General features: G+C 41.4%; 1 protein-coding gene across 1 annotated transcript; it reads right to left on the reverse strand.

Annotated features, from left to right (window-relative positions):
- Positions 1–454: 454 nt before the first annotated feature.
- NMT2 (N-myristoyltransferase 2) lies at positions 455–27,758 on the reverse strand. Its single transcript, XM_031614498.2, has 12 exons — positions 27,468–27,758; positions 19,873–20,008; positions 14,169–14,313; positions 12,147–12,265; positions 11,954–12,045; positions 11,731–11,847; positions 11,194–11,364; positions 9,380–9,488; positions 5,692–5,862; positions 3,462–3,629; positions 1,311–1,448; positions 455–1,112 (listed from the first exon to the last, which is right to left on the reverse strand). Exons 1-12 carry the CDS (start codon positions 27,575–27,577, stop codon positions 1,092–1,094), a joined length of 1,497 nt encoding a protein of 498 aa, XP_031470358.1. The 5' UTR covers positions 27,578–27,758; the 3' UTR covers positions 455–1,091.
- Positions 27,759–27,805: the final 47 nt, after the last annotated feature.

The raw sequence follows: 27,805 nt of genomic DNA on the forward strand, positions 1-27,805 counted from the left end.
CAAACATCAGCCCTCTTACATTTCAGGAAGCAGAGCACACAAGCTTCCAAGGACTGAGGGTAGAGCTTTTCTCTTCTGCTTACCAGCCACATAGAAAGCAAAACTTCTTGTTCCACAGTCAGGATAAAAACACTACCAGGAACAATTTATGAATACGTATTTACACAAGATACTTTTCATTAGAATTACAGACTTCATAGGAAATCAAAGTAGACAAAGGAATATGTGCAATTTTGCAGAAGCATTGAAAACATTCAAACTATAAATATCCTGATAGCACTACTTAAATTCTTAGTTTTACACACAGGCTGATGTTACTCTACTGAGGAAAAACTAAGGTTTTGTGCCACAACTGTAAATTAAGTACAGTAACGTATTATCATTCCGGCAACATAGGTAACACCTGCACTGAACAGTGCAATACTGTTAAATCAATCCACTGATCTATTGAAGATCAAAATACAAATCTGTATTTTTATTGATTTGGCAGCGTTGCTTATGGAGAAACAAATGCACTAGTTAAACCAGTACATTGTCATACTGCTCCAGTTACAAAAAACATCCAGGACTTTCATAGAGCTACAAACGTATCATACTTCATGATTTTTCCCCAAATGATGATATCCACGTGAAGTAAATATAGCAAAGATACTCGAGTTTGTATCCTTCATTCTGTTACACTGACAAACATACACCACCACTTAATAAATAGAAATGCAGCAGTTCATCCACATAATAGCAAATATTTTTGTACCCTAATCCACCACTGAAGTTCAGTTTATACAAAACAGTCTTTTCTACAGAGTGGAAAAAAAAATACCTTCTTCTCATCAAGGTGCAAGCTAAGCTTTGAAACTTAAATGAATGTGCTTTTATTCTTTTCAGGGACAATAAAAGTTTCAAGGACCTTCTGATTTATCTGAAAATGCATAAATTTGGTCACATGTGGATTTCTTCATCGTTCAGGTTTAATGGACTATTTCAGTATCACTGACGTTGTGCTTTTACTCCTCTTGAACAATATCATTCCAAGAGTTATGGAGATCAAATTAATTCAAATGATGACCTCAGAGTTCTAGAAACATGTGTCCTCATTGTAATACAAGACCAACCTAAAGGAAGAATAGAAACGTGGCATTTTAGTTTATGTACAGCAATAAATCTAGGCGTTCTTCGTTTTCCGCGCTGGAATTATGGATCTTAAATATCCCCAATTAAAACAGCTATTTTAAAACTCTTCTCATTTTGGCCAGTAGATTAAAGTATTACTATCCTAGCAGATTTCAGAAGCTCTTTTTTAAATCCCTTACCTTTTCAGATTCCATGCCAGGACACCTCCAGTTGTACAAATAATACTGCAAATTTCCATCTCCAATCCCAAACTTAAGTTTTTCCAGGAACGTTTTGTTTTCCATCAAGTCTAGTGCATTGAACACATCAAATCCTTTCTGGCAATAGCAAAACATTTTAAAAGTTTTAATGTTTCAAATGGCACAGAAATGACAGTTTCCATAGTTGGCACATCCAAGAGACTAATCAAATTAAGTTGGGAAAAAAAAAGATATGGGAATAAATCTTTTAATTAGATACATACACAAATTTTCCCAGTGGAAAGTAATACACAGCTTTGCTTTAAGATTATTTCCAAAAGGGTAGTTAGCAATAACCAAAGCACTGGTGTGTTATCAACACTGTTTTGGCTGCAAATACAAAGCACAGCTCCAGATGGGCTGCTATGATGAAAGGAAACTCCATCCCAGCCAGACCCAGTACAAAGGTAGTGATGTGAGGTATATATAAACAAAAAGCTGTGGTTAGGAGTGCACTTATCATTTCTCTTCTCCTGCCTCTTCTCTCCTCATCTGAAAGTCCCAGTGCCAGACCTGCAAATGTACTTAGGCACTTAATGATTGTAGACAGACTCAACAGGTACTTTGAAAATCCACAAGCAGCTTAATCTCAGTATTTTCACTGCATGATGACACTTTTTAAAAAAAGCATCATGCGACACATGCTAAGAGAAACATAGATGTGGGATGATAGGATGGCCTTACAGTTAGACCATTCCATGGCTCATGACCCATTCAGTAGCCTGCTGTATGGCCAGCCACTCAACGCCCCATGCTACACTACCACTGGAGACCAACCTTTATATCTTTCACTTGACTTTTAGAAATATGTAGTATGCGTAGGCACTTCTGAAAACTATACTAATACCTGTATCTTCATATTTTTCAATACCTTTGAAAGCCTGTCTTTAAACTTCCTTTGGTTTTACAGTGGAGCCTGAGCAATGGGGTTCTGTATTGCCTGTGACTACCCAGGAGATCTCTTTGCCAAATAGTTACCTGACTCAATACTGTTTATAGCTCAAACAAACCTCAGCAAGTAGTTCATGTCATAGACATTAGCTCAGCTGCAGTGCTGCATAGCTGAGAGACAGAAGATGAAGACTATGGAGTTGCTTTCATGCTGAAGTCTGAACAGATACAGCTTTTGCAGTCCACAGGCTTTATAAAGGATCGGTGCAGAAATTCCTATGCCTCATCTGGAGCACAGACAGGCAATGGCTCTGAACAGGGTCAGATGGAACGCACTTAACATCTCCCTGAATTGAGCAGTCATCTGCTAGCTGTAACATCACAGCACCTCAGCTGGCAGAAGCAAGCTTCCAGCAGGAGGAGTACAAAACATGCTGTGCTCTGCACTGCGCTAGGAACTGCTGCTGCAATGGATACCATGGACTGGACGTGCAGTGCTGTTAACTGCCAGCTCTAAATAGGTCTCTGAGAACCCAGAGTGCTGGGACCTACACAGCTCTGTCCACAGACTACAGCACCATGATGTTTGTGCCATACTGCTGTGGAACCCCGATGATTAAAGGTTTCATCAGACAGCACTAAACCCTTATGTTTAAAAGCTCTTCTAGTCTCTTCCCTTCCATTTAACTAAATCACATACCAGTTATTCCATGTACAAAACAGTGCTTAAGAATTACATGACATTATCTACATTAGTTTACAGGCAGCAGATCTTAACAAGATAAAAGTTGGAGCACAGACTTTTTCATTTTGTAGAAATGAAAAAAAAAAACACTTCATTTAATTATTTAATAGAACTTGTTAACACATCCAAGGGAAAAGATTTTAGTGATACTTTTCATTCTTCTGGTACTGAATGAATATGGTCACCAGTGTGCTCTTGGATACTTACATAGTTAAAGCTATTGCAAATGCTCTGATCTTATGCACTTATCACTTGCTAACATTACTCAAAGTAAAAAGGAAAAGCAAACATAGTGTTTCATATTTCAATGTCTACTAGTCTCATCACATGCATTCTGATCTGTGGATATTAAAAGACAACAGAATGCAATGGAATGCATAAATTACTGACAGTTTTTACCTTGCCATTACTCCTGAGAATACTTTCATGAAAATAGCAGAAAAAAAAATACTTACCAACTTAGCTATGATGAGTGCATCATTCATTAAGTCCAAGAGGGGGGTCTCTGTATGAATATTGTAAAAGGAATAGGCAGCTTTCAGGCTTTTATGAACAGGATGGTGCATCACTGTTGAAGGTAATGTGTAGAAACTCAGGAAGTCTGTTAAAACACCATTTGAGCCCTAAAAAGTACAACAAAAACATAGTCAACAAAACAAAAAAAATAGTCAACTAATAAATAACCACTCAGTTGATGAGTATGCAACGCAGCACAGTTTTGTACACCATACATTCTGTAAGAGACAGGATTGGCTAAGAATGGAAGAAACGGAATCACTGACAAGGATGTATTGATACATCAAAGTGAGACTGCAGTCAGAAATGGTCACTTCAGAAAAGGACACAAATATTTAGATTCTTCTACTCTATTACACCAATAACATTTTGGCAACCAACGGTCAAAGCGTTTGTTTCCCAAGCTTGTCTTACTATAAACAAAGATAACAAAACACACTTTCCTCCCAAAAATATACATATAGAAAAGTTCTCCCAACTGAACATATTTTTCTTAAGATTTTTTTTAACCTGATGAAGTTCACATGGAGAAACCATTTTCTCAACTTTCTAAAAATAGAAAATAATTACTTTGCATGTATACAAAGCATATTCAGATCAGCTCTTGTGACTGTTAATCAGCAAGTCCAATCCATTTGCTAGACAACAGTGCTAAATTACACTGAAATTCTAATAAAACTAGTAGTCATTAAAAAAAGGTAATCAGACAAAAATCCAAAATATCCTACAGAAACTTGCCTAATATTTAATGAACATAATGAAGTTTAACTATTTGCAAGAGTGCATGCAATAGGAAATAATTAACACATGGGTTATAACTGACACGCTCAGCACAAAGAATACTACTCAGACTTCCACTGTTCCCTTTCTGATCATGTTTCATGATTCCTCCAAGAAGATAAGAGTTCACAAGCACCAGAATTGTGTCTCCTTTGCCTTCTTTAATTTCTGGACTTGAATTCACCAACACAGATTAAAAAAAACAACCCAGAGGATGAAAAGGTGGTGAAGAGAACGAAAGAGGAGCAGTAAATCAAATTAGACCATGGAGCACTAGATCCACTGCACAATAAGGAGAAAAGTAACTCTGGACAAACATGACTGATGAGCAGCACCTCTTATCTCCAGCTGCAGCAAGTTTCTAAATTCAGCTGAGACTCCTGAATGAATTCACACTGCAGTGTGGAAATGCTGACAGCTGCTACTTGAAGTTTCTTTGAAGATGTCCTAAGTTTAATAATTTCAGTGCTGGTCATTTGAAGTAACCTTATCACTTCAAACAAAGCACTTCACTACCTGAAAATGATGGTCACACCTGATACAGCATGGAGCCAAGGGGAAAAGTGCATCTTCCTCCACTAGCTTAATCACAGCTACCTCCAACCACTCCTTGAGGATTTCCAATCCAGACACTACCCTACTCCTGTACTGCTTATTCTGTCACAGGTGTTGTCACCACAATTTAGGCTGAGGGGAGGAAGCAGCACATAATCATTTAGGAACCAAAAAGAACTGAACTTCTAGTTGACAGCAATTCACCAAAGCACCAACACACAAACAAACACACACAAAATCATAAATATTAATACAGACATTATTTTTAAAATATATATTTTACTTAAGCAGACTACAAAAAAATGCATACAATTCCCACATAGCAGGTGTTGCTAAAAATTGGTTTTAATGAAGTAAAAAATGTTGAATTGACATATTGCAGAAACATATCCATCATCCGTGCGAATGAAACTGAATTCAAACCAGATCCTTTTATCAGTCATTGACTCATTTTTCTAGAAAAGCAGATCTGAAGACCATTACTTAGTATTGGACAATTACTGTCACTTCTCTAGAGAAGTAACAGGGATCAGGGAGGCACACAGAGTGTGGGAAGGTTGCTTTTGAAGATGTGTAAGGTTCTTTGACATAAAACTTCCAAAACTTTCAAATAATATTTTGAGATTTCAAAATTCTTCTTTAAAAAACTGTAAGAGCACTGCAGTTTATGACATTCAAACAAGCATTTCCTAACTATAAGAATGCAATATGAAGAACAAAACTTGGAGTCATGATACAAATCTCAACTGCATTTCAAAAAACTTGATGCTGATAATAATTTTTCACAAGCAGCATTCACGTGCATGTTCTTGAGGTAGTTAGGGAATGTTTTACCTCTACAACAAAAGTGTCAATAATATGTTCCCGAGGCAGGAACCAATGGGCCACCTCTTCTTCATCCATCACAGGAGCAAGATTAAACTGCTTCAAGTAAGTGTTGATTAATTCTTGTACTGCTTTAGTATCTTTTTGTTCCATTGGTCTCAAACCTGAAGTTTTTGTAGCCTTATGTAAGAAAGAAAAGTTAACGTTAAGATGTCGAAAGGAAGACTGCATACACAGCAAGGTCTAGAAATAGGCTGCACAATCATTCCACTTGCTCTAATGCATTCATTATTAGCCTACTTTACCCTAGCCACCTAATTCATTATGCTACTTCACAAACTGCTTTCAATCAGAATTCCCCCTATTCTAATTATTGAGACAGTCTGGGGCACTTCAATCTTAATATTCCAATACTGAAGCAACTTTATTTCTCCAGAGAAGGAGATACTACTGCCAGCAGCCCAGGTTTCACACATTTGAATTCCAATGTTTTTTTTTTTTTTTTGCAGGTCAATCAGTATTTATCTTCTTCTAAACTACACAGAGCCCAGGTACAGAAATAAAACATGAAATAACTTACACATCAGAAGCTAATCTGAAGATAAGAACCCCTGTGATTCAAATTTAAAAATATTAGTCAAGCTATAAACTGAAGTCAGATGATAATGTTTAATTAGAAATCTTTTAACACAAAATTCCACCTTTTCTTAATGCTTGTAAACTTGCTTTTGCCAACTCAAATTTTTATATACACCCAATCACAATTTACCAGGAAAGCTGCTCATAACTTCAAGCTTTCTGAAATTAAAAAGTTACAGTATTTTAACAAATATTGCAGTTTACTTGAATGTAAACATTGGAAGAGGAAAAACTGTTTTCTGGTACTATGTGATTAACTTTTAAACGAGCAAAGATGGCTGAAGTTTTCTTCCCAGTTTTTATTAGCTTTCTTGACTATTTCCTTTCAGGAAGAGAAAGGCTTATTCTCCTTCAGAGCTCGTTTCTCCTGCTTCATCTGTCAGAGCCACATAGTTCAGCCTGTACCACATTAATCATAGCAAAGTCAACTGCAAGAGCAGCCAGGTAGTGACTTGATTACCGGAAGCCTGAAATTAGTGCAGCTGATTACATCCCACTTAAAAAGGAGTTATTCTGAGGGAGGTTTTTATTCGCATGCTCTGGGATTCAGCTAGATAAAAAATTAAGGCACGTTTTGCCACAGTCCCACATTGGGTTTAGTCTAACTGCTTTCCTGAGATGGTGTTGTGACAGCACAGCACCTTTTGAAGAATTTTAAGTGCTCTGAATCTGTAAGGAGAATTACCCTTCATATACTGTATTTTGTTCACAACCTTATGAACAACATGAAAGATTAATCTCTGCTCCCCCCAAGCCTTTGTTTTCTAAAGCTATATGCTGGAGCATGAAGGGACAAAAAGCAGTTGGGCCGGAACATCTTTAGAAGCACTTAGAATGGCCAGCTTAAGTGATTATTTACAGCTGCAGAAATGGAGAAGAACTTCCAGAATAGGGCTAAATTGTATTTCTCTGCTCCAAAAATTGATCTGCCTTGGGCATATTCCCACATGAGTATTCTAGCTCAGGAGCTCAGTCAGAAAGAGATATACAAACACACTCCCATCCTTATTCAAGCCAAATTTTCTCCCTTTCAGAAAACTCTTTGCTTAAGAGACTGAACACCACCCCCACCTACTTTTTTAATGTACCTATAGGTTTATGCACAAACGGTCTTCAATTAGGGTGATACTTCAATGATGTAATTACTGTATTTCCTCTATTATTTCAGGAAACCTTTTCAGTTCACACTTTTTGTGATTAGGATTAATTCCTATTAAAGGGAGATAAGCTCCCAGTGGCAATGATATTTCAAGGACTCTAGGAAAGAGGTCAGAATGCAAGAAACACTGGTGCTGAGGGACATTAAAATGGTGGTTAGAAATTCAGAAAGCTTTTATTTTAGGACAGTTTGGCCAGAATGAACCAATTTTTCTGACATAACTGTTTATAATAACAGCCTTAGACTGAAGATACAGATTAGCAAAAGCACTTAGACCTTTCCACAGGAAAAGAAACTCTATAGAACCCAAAGCACAAAAATTAAGCAATAAATATTAGCAAAAATGTCAAGGCTAGCTTGGAGAGGGCCCCGGGCAACTTGATCTAATGCCTGATTTAGTGGTTGTCAAGCCTGCCCACAGCAGGGGGGCTGTAACTTTAAGGTTCCTTCCAACTCATTCTGTGATTCTATAAAAAAGATTACATCTTTATTTTCCATAGAAGAATCTCCCAAGTTCTATATAAAAGTAAATGAATAACTGAGGTATAAGGAGTCCTAAGGCCCTTGGATTATGGCTGACCGTTGTATGATCCTTATCTTATTCTTTAAGCTTTTCTTACCCTGTATTGTTTCCATGAGAAACAGTACTAGTGTTGCTACTGAAACCTATATTTGAAATTGTCTATGGGACTTCTTAGACTTTTTAAAAACATCTTCAGATTTGATGAAAGCTATATTTAGTTCTCCAAGATTAAAACCTAATTAATACAGTTATTAATTCGCAAGCTCTGAAAACTGCTGCCCTGCACACAAGGGAGAACCCACATGTGCAGGCAGAGGTAGCACGTGGGCAACACAGGAAATGAGTCCTACTGACAGCAGCAGGAGTTGAGATCAAGCCATGGCACGTGCTTCATACTGAGGAGTGCTTAGTATTACTCACATGGGCCAGTAACAACAGAGCTGCAGCATCAAGCTAAATATAAACTGAAACAATTCTCCAAAGGCAGATAAATCATTACAAAGTACACTGTAAGTACAAAAAAGTACTTTTTTTTTTTTTTTTAAAGCCTAAAGGGAGGGTTTGTTTACATCAAAAAGTTTTACTTGATATGGCACTGGTCCAAATGATAGTCTGCAAATCCCTCCAAATAGAAAGGTAACTTCTACAAGCAAAGAAATTGCTTTCAATCATATAGCTTAGGCTGGCTTCTATAGGTTATTACAGCAATGAGATTTTTTAATAGTTCATCTCAGACTACTTACAGTGACTTCCCCTGTCAAGGAAATGCATGTGAAGGCTTTTTGCCAGACTAGCTATTAGCAGAAATATGGAAAAAATATTTTTAACTAACCTAGCTATGCCAGAACACTTTTTTTTTGGCCACATCATGCAAATAACACAATATTCAAGGCAGCTTTTGCTGAGCCTGCTCATTGCAGAGGAACAACTTTCTCTGACAGACAAGAAACAGCTGTGACTTGGAGTAGAACCAACCAATCCCACTGTACTCAACCAACTTTCTAGAGGACTTTTCTAAGACTTTTAAAATGTTAGCTGTTAATTTTTATCAGATTAATTACACCTAGAATAATCTTATGCATCTTCAACTCAATCCCATGTGTTTATGAAGTCAAGTTTCTGTGTGTATTTACTTGTTTTGTTGTGGGGCTTTTTTGAAAACTTTTGAGTCCACGTTTGTATTTTCTCCACACATAAACCTACACTTCTAGGCATAGTCTCTTCTGTTTAGTATAGACCCTTATTTCTGCTTGGTAGAAAAGATTCTGTTTTTCCATGCTCTGCACGCACAAAAGCCTGAGCTGTCAGAGACAGATGGAAGGTTATTTTGGGCCTCCCAATAACTGTGGGGATTCTCTAGAAGACATACTGCTTACATCAGGAAGTCTGTAGAGCTTCATTGTTCTTTGTAAAGTCATGTTTCTACTCAAGTGTGAAAATTTCACCTCCACCAATTTTCTGGGATTCAGTGATCGATGCCAATACCTGGAAATAAAATTCATGAGATTAGATAGTGTTTTAAGTGTCAGCTTTACCTGCATCCATTTCTCTAATTTCTTGCTCTTCTCTTCCTCTACAAATTTATTTCCTAGCCAGCCTTTACTGACCTGATGTCTGTAAGAGGCTTGAACAACAAACAAACAAAAGATCAACAAAAAAGGAAAGCTAGACCTAAGCAATAGCTGTTAAACAAACCTGCCCACATTTTGGATCTAATCTACTTAAGGAATGAATAACCCCAGGGTTAAACATTCTAGTACCTGACATATCCCCGCCAATCTTTTCATGCTTACAAGGTAACATGTATTTTACTGATTAGTTTTCAAAGCTTAAAAACAGAGGTCCCTCTTTACTCAGTCACTGAGCAGTTTGGTGAAGGGACTCTTCCCTGCAGACCACAGTGCAACAGAACATCCCTGGTTACTCTAACACAGCACAGCTTTTTTTCCATCCTTACCTACAAAAGGTTACAGAATCTTTGGTGTTGATATGTACAAAAAAAATTTAAACCAAAAGGTTCATACATGAATATTCTGTCCTCAGAAGGATAACGCTGAAACAGAACTTTTCCCAGCAGAAATAAGATCTACTCCAAGCAAATGAAATCATACTTTACAACACACAACTATTTTCATGTGATAGTTTTCCCATCTTTATCAAATTCCTTTCTCCAGGAAAGATGAAAGCATTGAGAAAAGCAGATCACACAATTCCCAGAAATGCTCTGCCATCTTTGGCAAGCAACCAGATCAACAGGGAAGTGTCTCAGCAGGGAAACAGGCCACTTGAAAAACACAGGTATACAATGCTGCCATTGCTAGCATGGCTTTCACCAGAAGGTCACCAGAAACATTATTAATCTATTCATGGTACAATAAACACAATCAGTATTAGATTTCAGTCTGAAAAGATATTTTATCCAAGGCTCCAAAGGGGGAAAAAAAAAAGGAAAAAGAAACCAAGCAGAAAACCACATACACATACTTGTGCTTTTAGGTTAGAATCAAATCCACAGCATCTAATTTCTTTGAATTTTTTATATATATTGAATATACCCATATTGGGTTTACGTGGCAAGGTTTTGGTAGTGAGGGGGCTGCAGGTGTGGCTGAGCAGAGCCCAGTAGCTGTCCCATGTCAGACCCACAGCTGCCACAGCTGAGACATGAGTGACACTGGTTGTGCCTCTGGGAGAGCAGATTTAAGGAAGAGAAAAACTACAGAACAGCAGCTGGGAGAGAGGAGTGGGAAAACAAGAGAGAAAAGCCCTGCAGCCAACAAGGTCAGAGAAGTGACCGCAGTCCCCATTCAATGTTCCCTTGCATTTCTCAGGGGGAAGAAGTAGAGGAGGATGGATGGATGGATGGATGGGGGAGTGTCCGTAGTTGGCCTGCAGTTTTCACTGCTCTAGTTTGCTATCAGTAGGCAATAATTATATTAATCTCCTTACGCTGAGTCCATTTTGTCTATGACAGTAATTGATGAGGGATCTCCCTGTTTTTATTTCAACCCATGTGTTTTTTTACATCATATTTCCTCTCCCTGTCTTTTTGGGAAGGGAGAGTGGGAAAGCAGCACGGCAATGCAGAGCTACCTACCAGTGCAAAATTATCACAGTAGCCAATTACACAGCATGCACTTAAAATGACTACTATAGGAACCAATCTTATTGTGAACATCACCTAGGTTACCTGCAAGTGGCCACAGGTTTGGGGAGCACCACTCCAGCAGTGTAAACAGCCTGAAAAATCCCTTCCAGGTTTACTCTTCTGGTTATTTCCCGAATCAGTACAGGTGCCACCCGCTTAGATCTCAGTTTCTTATGAACACACAGAAAATTGATTTCTACCATCTTCTTCACACTAAAAGGACATTATAGAGAGAAAATAAATTAAAAAAACCATACTATTGACAAAAACAAACAGCATGCTGCATATTCTCAGTTACATAATATTAGTTTTTCATGTTGTAACAGAAGAATTTGATGTAAAGATAAATGAGCCCGTGTCAAATTACGTCTGCAACAAATGTTAATCTGATATCATGACACGAGTGGAAAACTGTATGATGTGTAAAGCAGCATCTAAGCTGTTTGCAGTACTCCATTCCCTACTGTTAATGAGCCTCTTTGTAAGTTCTCCATAGTAGTGGATGCCAGCTTTAAGATTTGTGACATGCCACTTACAAATTTTATTTTTTACAAATATAAAAGTAATGGTGTGTTTTACCTGTCATAAATACGAATATTTGCAGGGATGGCACTTATGAATCCTACCAGCTTTTTGTTTGAAGACACTCTAACCCCACAGTGCCACTGCGGTAACCAGCCTGGAGGACGCAGAGCCCTAGAAGTGATGACAGAAATAATTACAAATTACTGCCTAAGAAGATGCAATAAAAACACCCTTCTTTGCACTCCAGCCAGAACAGAATGTAGCACTTGCCACTCACCACAGAAGAAATTCAGGGGAATAATCGAACCTAAACATATTATCATCATCTTCTACATAATTCTCATTTAACAGTGTGTATAACTCCTTCAGCTGAAAACAGAAAAAAAAAAGAAAAAAGAAGACTTATCCACACACATCAAGCGGAATATATTTCAGTGATTTTAAGTACATATAATAAATGTTTTACTTACAACTTCAGCATTGCTAAGATCCAATGTGTCCCACATAAAACCTTGTGGCAAAGAATATGGCTCTAGGCGGACATTGTCCTTATCTGGCTCAATTGCACCATGAGAAGTTATGACTTCGTCTTTTGAAGGAGGAAAAAGCAAGGGAGAAGAAGAAAAAAAGAGAACAGTTACACTGCTAGCTTCCCCATTAATTCTCAAGAACTTCTCAGTTCTTATAAACTGCATTCAGACTAACTACTACTTCATCACAGTATCTACAGCCACCACAGAACTACTCCATCCAGTATTTCATAATACAGGACACCAGTTTGTCAGCACATGCATGGTGCTTGGCCAGCTTTGAAATCCATGGTTTCATCATGAGAAATATGTACTGACAGCTAATGAGCGACGGATCCTGTTTACAACTGCCTTGAACAGGTCTGAGCTCAGCAGTACTACTAAGGACCAGCAGTACTGCAAAGCCAGGGCTTGTAAGGAATGCCAGAAGAATAGGAAACGTGTCTTAAAATCCTACATGAAAGAGTATTTCTCTTACCTTAATGTACAACTCTAGTTCATCAGTATATAACAATTGGCTATAAACAGAAATTGCTCCTCTCCTATGGAGTGGCACCTGCCAAACATGGTACATACTTTTCCCAAATAATACCCAATCCTGACAAATAGTTATGGCTCACTGTCCCATTTGGAAGGTCAGAACTACCAGCATCTTTACATAAATTTTGGAAGTATCAGCTGTCTCACTATATAGCAGACAAACTAATATTATACAGTAAGAGATCTCTTGCTAACAGCTTTAATTATAAGGCATGTGGATTCTGAAGTTAATTTAATGCAAAGATTCCTACAGCTGCTTCTTGAATCAACAGATTCTTTTTCCATCTGAACATAACCTGTGTATCAAACAGCGAAGACTTCCCATTACATTCATTCAGCAGATTAAGCTAAAAAAGATAATAAAATTCAACAACAGAATCAAGAAGCAATTCAGAAGAACTGATAAACAGAACTTCTGCCAGCCTAATTCAGCAAAGTGTATTTCTACTCAACAGCCCTAACAAACCATCTTTAGAGTGCACTCTGCTCTGGACTTCTCCACGCAAGGAAGTCAGGGAAAACACAATCACTGAGGACTGAGCTACAGACCTGGATTAATGTGAAACACTGCCCTTTGGACAGATGGAGAAAAGTGTTCCTGTGCTTTACACTCAACTGATTTTTGTCTATTCTACACCTGCCTCCAATGCCATGGAGACCAACTTTCAGAACAGAATGACAGCTCCTGCTTTACTTGTGGGGCCCCCAGGTTTCTTTGGGGCAACAGAGATAGAACAGCTTGACTTGAAAAAAAGTGAAAGTAGAAGACGATACAGAAATAAGTCAGAAAAAAAACAAAACAAACAACAACAAAAAACAAGAGTCAGCAGCTGCCTTCTCCAAAAGGGACTCAGAAAATATGTTTCCAAGGTAGTGTACACTGCGGAAGAAACAGGTGAACAAAGAGCAGTGGAAGAGTATATGCGCAAGGGAGGCATTATTAACCACTTAAAGCTGCATGGAAACACCAGGAGAGTCTCCATCACTCTAACTGCAAATTGATCTACGCTAGCCTTCTTTACCTCCCCTCCTCCCTCACCCCCCCCCCCCCCAAAAAAAAAACAAACAACAGAGAAAATAAATAGAACAAAAGTTCATTCCCATCACCACTTGACAAACTTTTTAATTTGCCCTGAAGTGCTCTCTTTGTGTTCTATTGTTTAAAAGTTCAGACCTAAAATATACAAAGGAATGTTACTGCAGTAGCATTTTTGTAGAGAACACCAGAATGAGATTTATTAACACTGTGTTTCGTTGCATATTATTTTGAAGGGCAATGACTTACCTGAAGAATATCAATAATTCCATATAAACAACACAAAAGATTAAGGAACTCACATGCGGTCCAACTTAACACCCAATTTTAAAAAAACACAGAACTGGTATACGTTCTTTCAAGATCACATGCCCAATTCAACTTACTAAGTTTTGGTACAGGTTGTGTATCCCAAAACTGGTATTTACGTTTGGTAGCCTCATCAATGTTCTTTGCTGGACCTTGGCATGCAGAGAGCAGCTCCATTGCTCGCTGGATATCTTGAAGCTTCTGCATTGGAATGGCTGGATTCTGCACATGGAGACAAACAGAATAGGGTATGATTACTTTGGACATGCTGTTCACTTCAGACCACTGTACAAATGCGGGCATTTGCTTTATTCTTTTGTATTCTTTCATAAGCTCTTCTTACCATAGTCACTTTCAGTATTACCTTCAGCAGCAGAAGGAGGGAAGAAGAGGTGGGAAGGAGACAAGCAGCTTCACAAAATACTTAGCAATTTTGAGTACTGTTTGCATTTAGCAGTGAAAATTCAGTGTTGGTACCACATATAGCTGCAGTGTTAGGTCATGATACCAGTACCACAATAAAATCTTATTATATTCCTCTCCCAATAATAAATACAATAAACAGCAAAAAGCAGATCAGCTTTGATATTTAACAATCTAAAGACACTACACAGTGATATTTGAAGTTATGCCTCATATATATACTATTAAACATTACTTAAGATCAGCATGGCTCAATATTTCAGTTGTGCTGTTGTTGTAAATATCCACTTTACAACCTTAGTTATATTGGATCTACCTTCTTTTAGGTACCAAATTTTATAGTAGGCAGCTTACTGCATTGTATAACATATAGAAGTTCACCATTTTACCACTAGTGCCAACACTCATAACTTAAGGAAAATTTATGTTATAGAAGCAGATGTAAAATAAATTAATCTTCCACTTAGAAGTGGAAAAATCTTACTGACAGTTATCTGAAAAACAAAAGCCTAAGGCTCGGCATTTCTGAACTGAGCTCCTAAACCCTGACTTCTGAGCATTCTGATTAAGTGTAACTAAAATGAGAATTCTACCTGCACATGAAATTGCAGAGGAATAATGCTAACAGACTTCTAAATGTAAAGGAACTTATCCCTCCTTCCTTCCCTTTCTCCTTCCTTCTCTCTCTCTTTTTAGAACCATCTCCCATGCGACAAGTTGAACACACTAGCAGCACGCTCATGCTCACGTTTTCCCAGACTCTGCAGTGGAATAAATATACCTGATGGAATAGTCTCAAATAGATTGGAAAATGTTACATATTTCTGGATAGAGATTTCAAGCCTGATGTTTTCTTACTGAACAACAATACTATTTCAGTATTTCGTTTTCTGACTAGGATTTGTGTGTTGAAAAACCAGCCTGCAACTCATGCAGGCCATCATTTTCTACTTATAATAAATACGTGTGCTCTCTAAATATTACGCAATTTCTTTCACTAATTTAAGCATGGCTAAATTTGGCCTGTGAGCACACTTTAACACCCATCATCTGAGTAATTGTGAACTAGCGTATTTACACATTTCCATGTAGTTCAACAAACTAAATCAATGCCACTGAAGCATAAAAATCTTACTCCATTCTTCAACCCAAGTTGCAGTGATGTAGAGTTCTTTTATTAACTAAAAATCAATTTGACAATTACCTGCTGGCCTGATAGAAACACTTCTAACTCTGCTAGATAAATTCAAAACTCTTATCAGTAGATTAAGTAATCATACATCAATGTTGGCATATAAGAATTATTCAGTATGTTTTAGATATTTTAAGTCTAATATTTTTTCAAGATTAAGAAGAAAATGATCTAAAAAAGTTACTAAGTTCTGAAAGGATCATAGAATGACTTGGGTTGGAAAGCACCCAAAGGATCAAGTTCCAACCCCCCAGATCTGGCACTAGACCAGGCTGCCTAGGGCCCCATCCAACCTGGCTTTGAACACCTCAGGGATGGGACATCCACAACCTCTCTGGGCAGCCTGTTCCAGCACCTCACCACCCTCTCTGTGAAGAACTTCCCCCTGACATCCAATTTAAACCTTCCCCCCTTAAGCTTAAAACCATCCTTCCTTGTCCTATCACTGTCTACCCTTGTAAAAGGTGATTCTCCTCCTTTTTTATAATCCCCTTTTAAATACTGGAAGGCTGCAATGAGGTCCCCTCTCAGCCTTCTCTTCTCCAGGCTGAACAAGCCCAGCTCCCCCAGCCTGTCTTCCTAGGAAAGGTGCTCCAGCCCTCTGAGCACCTCTGTATCTCTCCTCTGGACTCTCCTCTGGACTCTCTCCAACAGCTCCACATCCTTCCCGTACTGGGGGCCCCAGACCTGGATGCAGTACTCCAGGATGTTAACTAGCACATGGGAAGTAAAAGTTTGTGTTTGGTACTAAGCACAACATGGGTTGAGACAACTGGAGAAATCTCCTTTCCTCTCAAGAAGTTGAGAGGAAATCCTTTTGGTTTCCTTTAATGGAAAGCAAGAAAAGCATATGCAGCACATCAACATAAATGAGAAAGAAGAGTAATTTTAATTCCATTGTGAGGAAAACATCTCTTCACAGCACAAGAAAGCACTGTAAGGTGGTGTAGTGCAATGGAGTTGAGGTACGCAATGCAGTTTTTGCCCCAGTTTTGGTGACAGGACCTAACCTGAGATCTTCAGTGTCTTGGCCTTGTGGCAGAGCCCAAGTCTCTCCCTGCCTAGAGCACAAGAGTGAGTTAGGGACCCTTTGGCACGAGTCACTTAGCACAAGCCTGTGACAATAAGCAGGATGCTTTAGCACCTGAGGATGCTTCAGCAGCTTGCTGGTGTTATTGTAAGATCATTCTCTATTAAGCTTGAAAGATTACAGCAAATGCAGCAAAGCCCATGCAATGGCAGAGGCCAGCACTGACTGGCTAGGATGAAGCTTTGCAGACCTGGGAGGCCCTGGTGGGCAGAACCGAATGTGAACGAACAGTCTGCTTTCACAGCAAAAAAGCCAACTGCATACTGGGTTGTACCAGCAAGAGCCTTCCCCTTTATCTCCCACCCTTGAGACAGTTTAGGGTTTGCCATTACAGAGAAACCACTGACATAGCACGGTGAGTTCAACAGAGGGCCACCAAGAGGGGGCTGAAGCACATGAGATGTAACCCTCAAGAAGGCGGCTGAACAAAGGCTAAGAGAGTGGGAAATCTTATTGCTGCCTAATTGGAGGATGTAAAGAAGACAGAGTCAAGCCTTTGCAGATGGCTTAAGGACAGAACAAGAAATAATGGACACAGTTGAAAAAGATCAAGTTCCATTTTAGATATACGGATTTATTAATAATAATAATATTCTAACCACATGGATGGTCAAACACTGGAGGAGGGTGCCCACAGAGGCTGTAGAATCTCCATCGTTGGAGTCCATACAAACCCATCTATGCCTGAACAACCTCACCTAATTGGATTTGCACTAAGCAGGAGGCTGGGCTAAAGATCTCCAGAAGTCCCTTTCAAGCTAAGTTATTTTATGACTGAATGCTGTGCAGGTCACTGGCGACTACAATGATCACTGACAGTATCAGAGATCTGGCCAGTTCACTTGTGCCAGTGTGGGAATTCTACATCCCCGGGGCTAGTACTGAGAACAGATTCCGCAAAGTCTCATGAGATGGGCAGCAAAGCAAAGCGTCCTAAAGGTCAACTTAAGCACACAGCTAATGTGCATTTATTGCTGTGGTTACACTCCTGCCGGTTCTCAAGAGGTCCAGCATCACAAATGAGAGGCCTCTCTCACTGTTCTGCTTTTGTCATCTGCTGATTGATACACCAGTTTACAAACTCAGCTCACCTCAAAATTCTTTTTCAAAATAACTGTCAGTGAGTTCAGAAGCCCTGCTGAATATTACCTGAGGATCCTGTGCATATTCTCCTAGAGACTAAGTATAAGACATACTTTCCTCTGAAATATTTTGCAGAGCTTCTTTCAACAAACAGCAAGCAAATGCTAAACATGCTTTTTTCATACTTCACATAGTACAAGGAACATAAAATCTAAGTATCACTAGAGTACTTGAAAAAATGTATTTCTTTGCCCTGACAGACCAGCAGCCTAAGATGCTCTTGAAAAAAAATCTAAAACACCAAAGCTGTCCAAGACAGAGAAACCTGTCTGCTTATGAAGTTGTACACCTGAAACAATGAACAGAAAGGGGAACAAACCAACACTGGCACATCTGTAAGAACAGAAATGAGGCAACTCGGTAAGGGCAGTAATATGGCTTAGTTATGTTACAGCATGAGAGAATAACTTAAATAAAGGTGTCCCTTGTGTACCTACAAAACAAAGCTTTAATAATTTTAACAAACTTACTAAACTTGTTGTGTTAGTGAAATATCACTACATGCATCACTGTAACAAGGAAAAGTTCCCACGTTTGCAAAATACAGTGCATGTTACAGAAACAATGTGCAAAAACTGCAAGGTGCTGAGGACTAGTGCCCTGCAGATGAAATGAAGCAGATTCCTTTTAATGCAACAATAAATCTGGTCAGCAGGAGATCTAGGAACTCTCACAATACCACAACAATGAATCATATATTAATATTAAAACTGACCCCACTCCCGCTAGGAAAGAGTGTAAGATTACTTGGTTGTTGCTTGCAGTCTTCTTGCATGAGCAATTCACGCCACGTGAATACAAAACTCCACGCCACTTCATACAAAAACAACATCAAAACATGCAGTGAGACAAGAAACTATGTAAGATCACTCTACATATACATAATTATCCCATGTATCCACTCAAAGCAATGGGTGTGACACAGAGGAGATCCAGAGGACAACACAAAATCCACGTGTTAGTTAACAAACCAGAGCACAACTTCTTCCCAAAAATTAGTTGGTAAAATATCAACGTACGTGACAAATCTTACTGGTACAGTTAGCGTAACTTCTTTCACATTAATCTGACAAAGCAAACCTAAATATATCAACATGCTCAGTAGCCCATGAACTTTCATATCACCATGTTATAAACCTCAGTTCTCAGGCTCAGATTTCTCTGGAGATATGATAAAAAGCCACCAATGCGTATTACTCACTCACTTTAACTAGAACCTGGCAGTCAAAAGCATGCAGACAAAGCCCACAAAGGTTGCATATCCCCTCAAGTAATTTTGCAAACTTACTTACAGTGCAGGACTTTCAGAAAAAGTTTTTTCAGTCTGTATCTCCATGTTAGAGATTATTGCATTTTGTGTGAGATGGTACGTTGCTACTTTGCCCAAATGAGGCTGGTTAACAAAGCATGTTCACTTCAATAAGATTTTGCTGAAGACTGGACTGGCCTGGCTGAGCATAGAATTTTATCTATTTGTGTGTATCTGTTAGTGTAAAATGCTATAAAACAGCACAGGAAGCATACAGTCAGCATGAGCTTACTTGTGTGTCCCTCCTTCTGATGCTTGCCATGAGATGTCCGTGTAATTGCAGCTGCACTAAGCCTTGTTAGGTTGCAACAAAACTAAAGACAACTCATCAAATGCAAAATGTTCTTAAAGGCATTACCAGTGCAGATTAAGGCTCTCTGCTACAAAGCCTGAATTCTGACTGCTGTTAAACAACACTGTGGTTAAAAACTGCTGTGGTTATAACTTTCTGGCTAACTTCATGCAGTTAGCCAACACCAAGACTTACACCTCCTTTCTGAAGAGATTTGCCTAATTCAGGTGCACTAAGGCAGTAACACCAGCCCTCTTTTACCAAAATCAACACATAAATTAAAAAGTTGAAACAGAAAGCATACACAAACTGAAACAGGACAAGGTTCTCACTTTTGAAGGCTGCTGAATTTTAATCTCTTGAGAGTCAGATGCAGAATCTGATTTGGTGCCTCCAGAATTTGGCTTCTCCTTTTTTCTCTTCTGTTTCTTTTTCTTCTTCTTCGCTCCCAAATCCCCTCCAGGACTTCTGCCAGAAATTCAGAGAATGTGCAGTGAGAAAAAAATCAATACCACCAAACTTAAAATTCATAAAGATTAAATATGGAAAAATCAGCAGTGTTATAAGAAAAATCTAACAGCAGTTTGAATCTGCAGCCAAGGCAGGGGAAAGGAAGTGGGGGGAACTGAGAGTGCATTCACAAAAAGCTTCCTGCATGCGCCTCCTCATTTGTTTGACACTCAGAGCCCAGCACAAGCAGGCATTTTGACACAGTGTGTGAAACTGTGATACACTGCAAAAGCCTCAGCTCAAACACAAAACGACCATTCCCACATGTAGGCAGGAGACTCACCAGCCTAATGAACTGTTTTCTCAGAAAGAAGCGACTCACACAGAAAACTGGGCCAAAGACTTCAAGCAAGAAAGGTGCGTTAAGGTATTGTATACAGCAGAGCAAGAGTTCTCCGACGCTTCTACAAGTGGTTGCTGGAGGGACAGATAAAAATCCCACGACCCTGTAACCATAAATTCCATCTGCCCTGTTCCAAGGACAATTAACTCTGGGTTGGGATGGAATTTCCTGGGGAGATGAAGACATTTAGAAACACAAATTCAACTGAGCTTGGAGGAATACAGGAAAGTGCAGGAAGCAAGAAAGGCATCCCCCTCCAAAACTGGCTAACTAGTGATGGCCCAATAGTTATCCTCCATGATGTTCAGCCATCAGGGACAGCTGAATTGGTTTTGACTGGATTCTTCTAATTCTGTTTTCAGGAAATTTTATTTCTAATTGAAGCAGTGATGAAAACCTCAGTGAAATCTCATTAAGAATCACCACAAAACGACCCAAATATTTGTGCATTAAAACGATCAGTACAACAAAGTGTGCAATGTGCTTGCAGATTCTGACATATTTCAACTATCAATAACACAACTCCTATTTTCTTAAAGGAGATTTTAATTTAGCAACTAATCGAGATGTGGAATCAAGATCAGATTAGAATTTGCAAAGTGTGGGAGGTGTTGGCAACTCTCAGACGGAAAGCAAAGGAGGGAATGAGTCAGTTAGCATGAAGCCTCTTCAGGAGGTTTATCTCCCAGCAAAGCCATGAACATATCATGGTGTCCAATACAGATGTTAGGGTTTGGGGGGCTTGGGCATTTTTCAGTGGTAAAGAAAAAAGTCAAGGAAACAATTTTGGGGGAAAAAAAGGAAAATGAAACTTGCTACACTGGCAAACCAACTCAGAAGAACATTAACAGTTATTCAGGCCAATACATTTGCAAGGGCCATGGTTTTTGCTCTAAGACCATACTGCCCTGCCTCAACAGCAAAAAACCCTTCCAGAATTCATGTCAGTGTGAAAGTACCAAATTTTCAATTTGGAAGCCAAAAACCTGCTATTAATCAAGCATTTAACTAAACAGAGACTCACTCTGTGGCATCATTGCTTTTCTCTAAGAAAAATCAACCCTGACAAGAGCTTACCATTCCCAGTTACACCAGACTAAGTCACACTCCCAGTGAGGTTAGAACTGGAAATTCAAGATTTGGGATCAACCCCCAGAAGTTGCACAGAGGACAGCAGTGTAACAGATCAACACAGAAGGGAGAACCTGAAGTATTCATCAGAGCTCTGCCGAAACAAAAGATTGAGCTGTAAAGTCGGGCAGGCAGAGAGCTTTCTGTACACAGTGACAGTACTGCTGGATCACTTATGTGATTCTATTAGCAGTTCCTAAACTCTCACTTCTAAATAAACATATTTAAATCTTTTTGAAGGCCTGTATACTAAGCTAACATTTGTGCAGAATCTAAACAAAGAACAGACCCAGATCATGAAATCATAGAATGGCTTGGATTACAAGGCACCTTTAGGAGCACCAAGTTCCCACCCCCTGCCACAGACAGGGCTGCCAGCCACTAGGTAAGTACCAGATCAGACTGCCCAGGCCTCATCCAACCTGGCCTTAAACACCTCCAGGGATGGGGCATCCACAGCCCCTGTGGGCAACGTCCCAGCATCACTCCACACAGTAAAAACAACTTCCTCCTGATATCGAATCTAAATCCCTCTTCCATTCCCCCTTGCCCTATCACTATCTACCCATGTAAAAAGCTGATTTCCCTCATGTTTATAAATTCCCTTTAGATGTCTGGCAAGAGGTTATAAATATGAGACAATGGAAAAACAAACAAATAAACAACAATAACAAAAACCCAGACAAGACTTATCCAGGACTTCCCCGTCTCTGGCAATGTTGAAACATCAATGGCAGAGAAAGTGAGATTTTCACCTTTGCTAAGATGCATTTAACAAGGTTCTGCTTTATTTTCTTGACCTTAAACTTTTCCTAAACTTACACCTTTTCTTGTAGCATGACAAACACCAGAAGATGCCACCCAGTGTCCCTGAGCTGACCCCACTTCACACCAAGGCGCTGCCCCAATCTTTGCTCTCCAGCAGCTCGTCCTGCAGCAGGAGCTGCCCACTTACAGCACAGGGCTCCTGCTCACTCCAGGGTCAATATGCTATTTAGTTTGGTGAAAAAACTAGTGACTGCTAGGAAAAAAAAAAAAAAAAAAAAAGGTTTGGCAGCAGTGTACAAAAAAAGCAGCTTTGCCAAGCTTAATTAACGTTACCCCAGCTCAACTTCACTTTTACCAGGATAATCGCAGTTTGTTCTTTGACCAGCTCAAGGTTTTTTTCTATATAGAAATGCATACATTTTTTTTTAGCTGTGAAAGAGAGAAGACAGAACCAAGCTGCTCCGGAGGCTGGACAGTATTTAAAACTACTCATTTCTTAACTCTGCTTGAAGCTGGGGAGACTGAGCAGGGAGAAGTGTTCAAAACCTCCTTGAATAATCTCCCCCTCTTCTTTCTCCTACCATCTCTGCACCTTCACAAATCCCTGTCCTCAGCTTCTGGCTTTTGGCTACAGAACTTTCATTTTGCCTCTCACAACATAAACATTTGCACCCCATGTTTGACAGGTTACTGGAGCCGTTCAGAGCAATTATTTTTACACAGTCTGCTGCTTAGGGTTAGTCTTATTGCTGTCACAGCCAACAGAAAGTTAAAAGTGAATGCAAAGCAAAATCCCTGTGTCCTTCACCTCCCTGGGCACGCATGCAGTTGAGGTCTGGCAGCAGACAGTGCACAGAAACCTGGGTCAAACCAACAGGCTCATCCAGCATGAGCTGCAGCCAGAGACACCGCGAACTGGGGCAAAAGCAGAGCACCTCCATATTGGTGGTCTTACTCAGTCTCAGCCCTGGAAAGAGCTGAAAGGTCTCAAAGCTGGGAGGAAGAAGGTCTGAGAAGGGAGGAGCCTTGTTGCTCAATATTCAGTAATTACACTGGGCATAATGGCACAAAGGAGATGCAAAGGTAGCAAGATTATTAGTGAAGACTCCTATTAAAAGCTATTAAACATTCTTATGTGCTAAGATCTGAGTTCTTGTCTGCTCAGACATACCTGTATGGTGTGAAACATATCTCACTCTTATTAGCTGGAAAAAATGACTCCCAGAGCTCAACGGAAGCTGACCTTCACATGTGAATCAGCGCTGTTAACCAGCACAGGCAGGAGGATGAGGACCTGCAGCTAATTGTGATGCTGCCCCAAGCAGCTCGACTCCAGTGGGAACGCTGCTCTGTCAGCCCAGGGCCTGGCAGAGGTGTGCCCACATCACAAGCACTCTGCTGACAGGAGGGTGGGCCACCTGCTCTGTGGTACTTCAACTGCACCCACCACGTTGGTCTGACAAAAAAGGAAGCAGAGAGAGAGGCCAAGTAATGTGTGATCCAACTGCAGCCTAGGCATAAGAGGAGTCAAGAGACCCCTTTCTGCCCCAAAAGCACTAAAGGTTTGGCCTTGCTACAGGAGCAGGCTACAGGAAAGTTACTCAGGCCCGCATTTTCATCATTTTGTTACACGTATAAGCCCATGATCCCACCCACATACCTTTCCACTTATGTACACACATCTGGTGTTTCATATAGATGTGAAGAAAGAATTGTGCCTCTCTCAGCGTGTGGGTTTTTTACTGAACCCCTGTGGGGTGAGGCAGGGAGCACTGTGCGGAGCTCCGAGCAGAGCAGGCAGCACTCAGATGCACTCAGATGCAGGGCCAGCAGAGCCTCAGCAGCCAGGTGCTCACACCGCTCTGTCCCCTTGGTTTCATTCGAGATCATCCCACCGAATATTCTTCAGTGTTGTTTTGTCTTTTTGGACATTGAATCCTGCTTTGGCTCACTCTAATATCAACATCTGCTTTGAGTTACACGGAGTGGCAATTTCAAACTAACAGTTTCTCAAATCTAAAACTAAACGTCTATTTCAGCTGCTTATTTTTAAGCTGTGAAGGCCCAGGACTGTATAATTGGGGTTTTTCCTCTCCTTCACCATATTTTTTGTCTCCCTGTGTGTAAGCGAGGTCACAGAACTGTGTTTCTGAAGGCGCTATGTAGATCTTTCTGATCATAAAAATCAGATCTTATGTTTTCAGGCAAGATTCCGACACATTTCAAAGTAGCATTATTGATACTAGGGCTGTCCTTGGTTCATACAGAAAATGGAGGCCTAGAAGCAAAGAGCTTTCCCCCTCCTGTATTTCCCACCACCATATCAACAGCGTAAGACCTAAGAAAGTTATTACACATCCTTCAAATTCCAGTTAGCTCTCCCATTCCTGACAGCCCTCCTGGACTAACACTTCATTTGCACACATTTCAGTGTTTGGAAATGCAAGCTTCTTCAGCATGAAAACCCAGCAGCAGTGCCTTAGAACAGAACCCACAGACACTCCCCACAGCTCTGTGGGCTTCCCCTGCTCACTCCGGTCTGTAATGCTATGATTTCAGTCTCACATGTTTAAACCAAGTACTGCCTCCAGACCTTAAAAATATACTAAACCACATCTATATCTAAAAGTAGAGCTGTTTAGAAAGTTGCCCTTTAATGATAATTGAAGGAGTATACTACTGAAACATCCAAAGTAAATCATTTGTTGAGAGCGGGTGGGGTCTAAAGGTCATATTTTTCCTCATCTGTTTACAAGATCTTCTTTTCTGTCATGGAGCAGAAGGAGGTGCTTAGAATGAAGAGAAAGACCTCACCAACCAGGCTTAGCAGGGGAGTCAGGTGCAGTAAAAAGTATTTCTCTACATACGCACAAACAAAGCTGCCTTGTAAACAACATTTTATTACAAAGCAGAACAAGTACAGCATAATGCATCAAGCAGGAGCAAACTGCAGACAGAACAGCAATATGAGTCACACAACATACATAATCCTGCAGCTAAAAAACAAGACCAGAAACAAAGGACAAAGATATCTGCACAGTTGAGAGTCAAAACGGGTATTTTCTGCTGCAAAGTCACACTTACATGTTTATATATATATATATATATATATATATATATATACACACACACATATATATATGCACAATATCTATTTGTGGGCAGTACTATCAGGACACATTAAGAGATAGCTTGAAAGTAATTTCATTTATAAAGTGATCCTACTGGAGATTGGCATGCAACATATACTGACCTTATTAAAAAATGTACAGGTAAAGATAGTATGAGATTAAATACTGATCAGCATCAGTGGAAACCATTCACCACTATAGGTTGCTTACCTATACAAAGCCAAACCTATAAACTACAAGTAAACTTCAAAGCTACTTCCAAAATGAAAACACTGCAATGGGGAAAAAACAGGGAACAATGCAGGCTCCTATAGCCATGGGTTAACTTCCCTGCTGGAGGGCAGATCTTAAGACATAGTTGTAGCTGTAATGTAACGTATTTCTTTGCATTTGATGGAACTTGTTTGAATTCTTCAGCCTGCAGAAAGCTGTGGCAAACAAGGTTCTAAAAGACTGAATGAAAACAAAATACACTCATTCAGGAGTCAGTATTAGACTCCATGCATCGAAAACACCACAGAAAACTGATACTAGTACTTAGAGGCTTTTCTCTATGGCAGTGGTCTCCCTCTGAGTTCATTACATTTCATACTGAAATAGGAAGCAAAATCTTCCACATAAAGACGAATTAAGGAGCTTCTTCAAAATATTCCTTAAAACACCTCTGGGATGTTCAACAAAAACAAGTTTTGGAAAGAACGCTGCACAATCCGCAGCTGCACGAGGTGTCCCAGCGAGCTCAACGGAGGCCAGGCTGGGGTACAGCAGCACCCTGCATCCACACTGCGAACGCGCAGACCCAGCAGCACGCAGAGGAAGTTTTCCCCTTGCTGCCTTTTCAAGCAGCCAGCCCTCCTCCCCTCCAGGGTTCCCAGGCTCCTCTCACCGCACGTAAGACGCAGAGCTGCTTGTTGCCAAGCAAACCTCGGGCAGGAGATGACAAACAGCTTACATCTCCAAGCATCAATCACCCCCAGGAACGCTCTCAACCAAATGAATCAGAAATTCATGAGGAAGGTATTCGTGTAGCAGTATATAAATTAACCTATTTCTATTTTGGGCTACTCGTGGTTGTGACAAAGAAGCATTTTCTTTGCCATCAGTTTTCCAGCTCCCAAAACAGCAAGAAGGCATGTCTAAACGAAGCCAGTTTTTAAACGCATCTCCTCCCAGAAGCTGCAGCTGAGCCAGGCCCGCGGCAGCGGGTGTCCAGATGGAAGCACGCCGCAGACCGAGGGGTGCCCGCGGTGCAGGGCCCGCGTCCCTGGGCTGCTGCAGGCGGTCCGAGGGGAGAAAAGCCACCACAGGCAGCACGGCATCGCTCCGCTGGCTGAAGCACCCGCTCCGCTCCACACGACATGTGGATTTAGAGCTGCCGTTTCGATCCGGACAATAGAGGACGCCGAGTAGGAGGAGGGAGCGCGTGACAGGGACGCGGTGCCGCCCCGCAGCCCGGGGAGAGCCGTGCCCGCTCCGCGCCGGGACACGCGGGGCAGCCGGGAGCGGCACGGCCGGGGAGCTTCTACGGCCCAGACCCCGAGACGGAGCCGCTCCGTGCCGGAAAGCCGCTGTGCGCAGACACAACAGAACACGGTTCCCCTTCCCTAGGCGGGGAACGCTCGCGGACCGGCTTCTAACTCCGCCGTCCGGCCGGCGCGCCGGGGCAGCCGCCCAACCCTCCCCGGCCGAGGCCCCTCCGCTCCCCAGGCCCGCCGCCCCCACGCTTCCTCCTTCGGCGGAGGCCTCCCCGCACGCAGCGGAGCGAGGCGGCGCGGCCCGGGCCGGCGGCGTCCTCCCACCCGCCCGCTGCGGCACAGGGCGGCCCGGGAGGAGGGCGAGGGCTGCCCGCGGCCGGCGGGGGCTCGGGCGGAGCGCGGGCCGCGCCACGGAGGCCGCCCGCCGGCTGACAGCCGCCCGTTCCCGCGAGCCCCGCGCCGGAGCCCGGCTCGCCCCGCACCGCGAACGGCCGCCGCGGCCCCGCCGCCACCCGAGGGAGGGAGCGAGGAAGAAGAAAGGCAGCGCCGCGCCCGCAGCGCGCCCCTACCCCTTGGCGTGCTCGGCCTCCTCCTCATTGTCGCCGTCTATGCCGCAGGTGTCCTGGTCATCCAGCTCCAGGCTCTGCTGGCTGGCCGCAGACTCGCTGTCCTCCGCCATCACGGGGGAAGGAGGGAGGGGAGGAGGCGGGGGAGCCTATGAAAGGAGCCGGGGCGCACGGGCAGATGCAGTCCGGAGGAGCTCCCTCTAGCTGCTGTCCTCCCCCGTGCCGGCGGAGGAGGCGGAGGCCGCGGGGCCTGGGGGCCGCTCCCCGCCGCCCGCGGGTGTCCGAGGCCCGGCGGCGGTGCCCCGCTCCCCCCGGCGCCTCGCACCCGCCGGGCGCCGCCT

This window comes from Phasianus colchicus, chromosome 6 (assembly GCF_987193195.1).
Source record: "Phasianus colchicus chromosome 6, bPhaCol1.hap1.1, whole genome shotgun sequence".
NCBI classification, from domain to species: Eukaryota; Metazoa; Chordata; class Aves; order Galliformes; family Phasianidae; genus Phasianus; species Phasianus colchicus.

Excerpts from the sequence above, each read along its gene's own strand:
- NMT2 (XM_031614498.2), bottom strand. The coding sequence starts at position 27,577 with ATGGCGGAGGACAGCGAGTCTGCGGCCAGCCAGCAGAGCCTGGAGCTG. Across the intron at positions 14,314-19,872 it reads AAATTCAGCAGCCTTCAAAA|AATCCAGCCATTCCAATGCA; the intron begins GTGAGAACCTTG and ends CTCCATGTGCAG. Across the intron at positions 9,489-11,193 it reads AAACCTGTGGCCACTTGCAG|GTATTGGCATCGATCACTGA; the intron begins GTAACCTAGGTG and ends TTTTATTTCCAG.